Below are 6,556 nucleotides of genomic sequence, written 5' to 3' on the forward strand. Positions count from 1 at the left end.
TAAACGAATAAACGAAAGTGTTTTGGATATAGGTTTAATCGCTCATGGATACGGATACCGATGTCGTTATGCACAGAATGTTAAGCTTTCGATACAGGATGAGGTACACGCTACTGTCGTATGGCGCTGTGATCGGTAACATACTGCGTAAATGACATTTATTGTAACCATGAACACCTTTCTACATAACCAAACCATGTACAACGCAACACTATTGCTCAATAATACCAAAATTATCTAACCTCAATAATTACCCCGATAAAGCGAAAACGTGTTCAACCATTTTATCGTTTGCACACTTATTTACATATATAACCACACCAGGATACTATAAACAACATAAGTAATACATACTAGATAACGTGCGTATAAAAAAACATGAAATTTTATCAAATTTTAATAAGAATGTAAAAAGAAATATTTTTTTAATCGTTATTATCTATTATATTTTCCTTCCTTCTTTCTGTTTCTTTTTTTATCTTAATAAAATTCCACGTTTTCGTATTTTTATTTTTACATACATTTCAAAAAAGAAAAAACTAACCTTGATAACTGCCTCCGATCCTCCCCTATTTCTGTCGACATTCTCCTTATTTTCCATCTTGACTTTATCTTGACTTTTACGACGTGGTGGTACAGGAGGTGAGGGTGTTGAAAATCCTGTCTCGATACTTTCAACGCCATTTTTCCGCGCATTAATAGCGACCTCTTCACGATCAAAATTCGAACACGATTCTTCGCGGTTCGTATTATTGGTCGGAGGACTAAGAGGCGCGGGAGGTGGTGGTCGGTAAGGTGGCGGAACTCGTAAAGGAGAAAGCGGAGTTGATATATCAGGAGTATTTATGGGTGATGTGATTTGGTCCGAAATCCCCAGATCTATAGGAAGTTGACGATACCTCTTCTTGAGAACTAAATATTTTTCACCCTGCATAATAAATAATTTCTTTCGTAATATATTTTTATATGAATATAATAACGAATGATAATTAATCAATATAATTATCATATTTTGCAAATTTAAATATTTGAACGTTATATCGACGATTATTTCTAATTTGCATTTCAAGTAAATAAAACAAAGTTGATAATATAATGTATGATGAATACAGGAAATGCATTTAAAAAAAATTTACAGAATACAGAATGATATGCAAAAAGATATTAAATATTCAAAGCATAGTATATATTATGATATATAAAAGATAAAACAAATGATAAATTTGTATAAATATTTAAAATTTAATAATAGTATACGCAATATATGATATATAATAAAACGGAGATTAAAAAAAATGAGAAAGAAAATTTTTTCCAGATAACATTGAGTTTTCTATTAGCCGCGCGAGACATTGAAAAAACCGGCAACGTCGCAAAACGCGCAACAAGTCGCTCCTGTCAAGGCGGAAGGAAATTGTTAGTCGATGACGTACCTCTTCGTTCTTTATAGTAGCCAGGGTGTTTACATATTCCTTGAACTGATTTCGTGCCTCGACTGTAACGTAAATTTAAACACTATTCACCAACTGTCCTTAGATTTAACGTTGAATGTGATAAGTATTAACGTTTATTCCGTGTTTACACACAGCATGCCGTGTAACGTTCGAGTCACACCTTGCGAAAGTAAGACACTCGTTCAACTACGTCGTAAATCGGATTTTCAACGTACCTCGCGTTTCTGGATCTGTCAAAAACTTCTTGAAGTACTTCACTACATCGTGATTACGAGCAGTACCCCCATTTTCCAATAAATATTGACGAATTTCTTCGAGAGACAGTTCACTGGGCGTCGCCATCTTGTCACTACTAGCCGACGCTACAGCGCCGCCGTTTCCACTTTTCACCGTACTGTCGATAAAGACGACTTCTGTGACGCACGATACGCATAGTGAATTCAGAATACGTTAAAATTAAATCAATTCTCTCAAACGAACTATTGTAGCTATTGCATGTAATTTTTTTTTTTTAAATCCAAAATAAAAATTTAAGAATCGTGCGTCTAGTAAATATTAATACATTGTACGTGACAATACTATAAAAACGTAATAACAATATTATCGTCGTCTGTATTGCAAAGTACAATATCGAACCAAGTGAAGGATGTCTAATTGCTACTTCGAGATGCAAATAAAAATTATGTATGCGTGAAAATGAATACATGAATGCAACGTATAATTTTTTTCTTTAATAATGTACTAACGAGTTGTAATCATATCGCACCTTAACAAAAAAATTGTTAACGTTATTAGTAAAGAGTGCAATCGTTATTCCTCATGCATAACACATAATATACCAATCAATTTAATTCACATTATAATTGTGTAGGACTTGGTGGAATATGTAACGCGCGATCCAACTGTTAGCTCAAATCCCACGTCGTCGATACACGTATAAAAAACCGACGACCATGCAAAAACCAATTTTTCACTTCGAAGCCAAACATATTAACCGACGATGGAACTAGATATTTGATTCGATCCGCGCAAATAGACGATTCGTAAAACCTTTTAGCAGCCCGACGCGTTATATTCCATTCATGCAAACATCCGGCCAACGAACCCGCCGCACAAACTAATGCGAGTAACCATGCATCGCCAGATGGAGTTTTAAACACTGCGATTTAAGTGCTGCTATACGCATCGACAATGACCGATCGAATGATTGATTCTGATTTTTATTATGTTGTCTGATCTGTTTACGAGTTCAAGTTTGTCCAGTTTACTGTATAACTTATTTAAAATATTTGTTTTAACTAATTAAGTAAACGTACAAATATTTCGCAAAAAATAATCGAATTAATTATATAAATTAATATATAATATTATACTAATTATAGTAACTTTAACTTCTTTGGTTGCTTTTAATCAACATATAAAATAAATAAATATATATGACATTATCATAGTTATATTTTCAAATTATTTTATTATATTAGAAAAAAATTTATTTGTATTAAATTAAGAGTATGGTATACTAATGTGACTGATAATAGTAACAAATAGAAGTAAAAATGATCAATACTTATTTTGCAAGATATACAGGAGCAAAATTAATATTGTTTTTTTATTCATATAGAAATGTAATTATTTTTTGAATTTATTATTTAACAATTATTAGAAACATTAAATTATTATAAATCGAATTGAAAAAATTAATATTAGAATTATCAATATAATGATAAATTAAAATTGTAGATTTCATCTGTAATTTTGACTGTAAAAGAATCTTGTAATGAAAAGAATTTTTATATTCTACTGTACTGTACTACAATTAAGCAGAAAGTTACTTAATTTAGAACAATTATATCTTAATGGTGTTGATAATCATATGTGGGACTTACGAAGAAAGTCTGATTTGCATAATACAGTATAGTCTTGAACAAAATTATTCAGATAATGATGTACTTCTATAATGAGAACAATTCTTGGTAACAATGTTTTGTAATGAAAAAAATAGCCTTACTAATCACCGACCGTGTGTAAAAATACATAATACAAAAGACGAAGAAAGGGAAGACGAGAAGGAATAAGTGTATACGTGTAGCACGCACATGAGTCTCCACGGGCAGGAAGCGTTATGGTAAGCCTTTATAATTAAATCCCTTTTATCGACATATATTCTAATGAAACGACGAGTAATGATTAAGTTCGGTCCTCTTAAAGATTCCGCAACGATCGAATCATTTCCAATCGAAATGCAATTCTTGCAATATTTTTAATGGACCAAGATCATTGCATCGAAACGACTGACAACACCGTTTAAACGTGGCCATGAATGTGCATTAAGCGCACTTTGTAACGCCATTTACAAGGGTCATCACGATCGGAGAGATCAGCTCGATTAAAATAATTACAACCGCGTGGATACCAGGGATTCGTGTCTCTGGAAACCTGAAAAAAAAAGAAAAAAAAAAAGAAAAAGGAAAAAAAATATTACTACGCCAAATAACAGTATCAGAGATCTCGAGGAGATCAGATGATAATCTTTATGCTACAGTAGCTGGCACGCAGCGTGTTTCTTTGATACAATTCTTCAAACCCAGCAGGATTGATGCACGAGATTGGTATTTCCGCGAACAAAATGTGTGTGCGGCAAGAGGTCGTCCGGGGGCGAAGCGTTTGCAGGCAAGAAGAACGAGCGGCCAGGAACGAGGACAAAGGAGTCGCGTCGACGCCCCGTGGCCCCGTAGGTGCATCCACGATATCATCTACCCATGTTCCTCTGCGTTATGCTTATGCTCGTGCATACGTAAAAGATGCGCGAGGTTGGAGCCGCTGCAGCATTTTATCCGGTCCCGGTGCAAACTGCAAAAGAGTTCGTGTGATCTACCGCCCAGTGATATGTCGCCGCCGGGATTCCAAAAGAGAACCGCAGCCTTTCTTACCTCTTCTCCGTCCCTCCTCCTTTTATAATTCTGGCCGACCGTTTGTTCTCGCGCCATTTTAATTAATTCTTGAACAATGCGACGGTGGAATGATTTTTTATTGTACACGATTATCCGAGCGTGTACAAGAATTCATTATGTAATGTATGGTTTCCGCCAACTTCTTTTACTCTCTCTCTCCGAGCAACCTGAAATGTTACTTCGGCCGCACGCTTGCTCGTTTGTGTACGAACGAGAATCCTGGCTCGCAAACAAGGCGCGCCTTTATTAATTGCCAAAGCTTCGAGAACGAGTTCATTCACGAAACACGGGTTTTACTCTTCCTCTTCGAATTGTTCCCATTTTTCTCGTTCCCGAGATATAATTCGAGATGAATGGATTCGAAATTTCGATAAATCTTTTTCGAATGGAATATGGAATATTTTGGAAAACAGGCTATTGTTCATTTCGTACACTCTCATTCTATTGATAGAGGTATTGTACCATGTTATTTGTATTTGAAACAAGACCAAATTGCAGAACAGATCCATGAATGTAGTACGATTGGTACAACGGAACGAATAATCGACACTGTTCGCGATTCAGATCGAAATTCGCCAGTAACGAATAATTAGATCAACAAATTAACCAAATTTACTGAATCTATGATTTTATCTAATTAATTTAAAGGCAATAAATGACCTGATAACGAGATATACAATAAATTGAATCTATAAAATCACTAAAAAATTCACTTCATTCTTCTTTCTTAACCTAACCTAATTTAAATCAATTTTCTTTCTATTCAATTCACATTCACGAATTCAACTTCTTGTCCGAATATTCATATAAAATTCTCTTTGCTTCAATTTAGAGCTTAGATATTTTATAATCCAAAAAACGAGATAACACAATAAAAGCATTGGCATCACGCTCAATTTTTACCGAAAAATTCGTCGATTCGAAATGGAAAGTCGCGAGTAGAGGCGCAAATGCGCTCGATTCGCAGCGTCTCTAGTGGCAAAAAGCAGCATCTAGATCATGCTGTCCTTTCCACGGATGGCAAGCGACGCCGCACTGTAACAGTAAATTCGAGGCTGAACCCGATGATGGACTTCGCGCTCTCTATAGTTTTTGCCATATAAAGGGTCGCAATGGTATCGTGGTATCCGACAGGATTCGACTTTATATATTCGTCCATAATTGGAGCGACTGCACTCACTCCAATTGGCTACGGATATAAAACATCCCGTATAAAGAGCGTACTTTGGTGGGTTTCTTGCGTTGTTTTTAGTCCCCGTACCTTTGGTGGTCTCGTTAGAAGGACAGTGGGAGGTCTTTGGGAAAAACGGCAATAACACGCAACAAAGTCCTCGCGTTTCTAGCCGATCTCATCGTTTCTGATCCCCTAAAAACCCAACGAGGCACAGTAAAAAAATACGACGAAACCAGTAGTCGAAGCTCACGTGACCTCGTATCGTTCGTCTGCGCAATTATCATAGTATTATACATTATATACATGTATCGAGATAGCTTCAATCAATTTTGAAATAATTATCGCGATTACACAGATAACGGGAAAAAATAAATTTTAAAAGTATTCGAAAATAAGGTGGAACATTGAAAAGAGAAAGTAACCGGTTATTGAGGTTATGTCATACACCGTACACGAGCGATATAAATTCGAATACATCGAGAAAAAAATAGAGAAAATAATAACTTTTAACCCCATATTTCATCTTTGACAATACAATTATGATAATATAACCCATTTAAAAAAATTTTCTTATTTTGCTTCATATATATTTTTGATTCGTGAAACGATAAATCTAAGTGAAATAAAAGAAATATATTTAAAAAAAAACGCAATAATTCAAGAAAATGGGTAGATATCTATTCTACTATCGAAGCAATATCGTAGAATAGCGAGAGCTTCCTTTTGATGGGCTATGTACTTAAGTATACTTACATCGCACGGCAACGAACGTAAAACGTTTCGGTGAACAGAGTTATGGGCTCTAATGAGTCGAGGGGTTAAAGCGCGAGTCCCGAGATCCTCATGGCAAAAGAAGAGAGCTAAAACCGTATCGGACCGTTCAATCTATCCTGACTACCGTTTACCACGGCATCGTTTAAAGTGGCCACAGGTGCTCGCCCGTATACCATACCGCCCGTACCAAAAAAAAAAAAAAA

At 35.4% G+C, this 6,556-nt stretch overlaps 1 protein-coding gene and 1 long non-coding RNA gene across 2 annotated transcripts in view; both read right to left on the reverse strand.

Moving 5' to 3' along the window:
• LOC102681522 (ankyrin repeat domain-containing protein SOWAHB-like) overlaps positions 1 to 1,887 on the reverse strand; it is a 2,702-nt gene extending 815 nt beyond the window's left edge. Inside the window, exons 1-3 of the mRNA XM_006620929.2 lie at positions 1,670 to 1,887; positions 1,434 to 1,495; positions 545 to 928 (exon numbers count right to left, since the gene is read on the reverse strand). Coding sequence (XP_006620992.1) covers positions 545 to 928; positions 1,434 to 1,495; positions 1,670 to 1,796 — 573 coding nt within the window. The 5' untranslated portion in view covers positions 1,797 to 1,887. The remainder of the gene's footprint in view (positions 1 to 544; positions 929 to 1,433; positions 1,496 to 1,669) is intronic.
• Positions 1,888 to 3,369: 1,482 nt separating this feature from the next.
• LOC116186288 lies at positions 3,370 to 5,822 on the reverse strand. Its single transcript, XR_004151253.1, has 2 exons — positions 4,385 to 5,822; positions 3,370 to 4,304 (listed from the first exon to the last, which is right to left on the reverse strand). It is a non-coding gene; the product is annotated as an uncharacterized LOC116186288 (long non-coding RNA).
• Positions 5,823 to 6,556: the final 734 nt, after the last annotated feature.

The sequence above is a fragment of the Apis dorsata genome, unplaced genomic scaffold (assembly GCF_000469605.1).
Source record: "Apis dorsata unplaced genomic scaffold, Apis dorsata 1.3 scaffold_569, whole genome shotgun sequence".
NCBI lineage: Eukaryota > Metazoa > Arthropoda > Insecta > Hymenoptera > Apidae > Apis > Apis dorsata.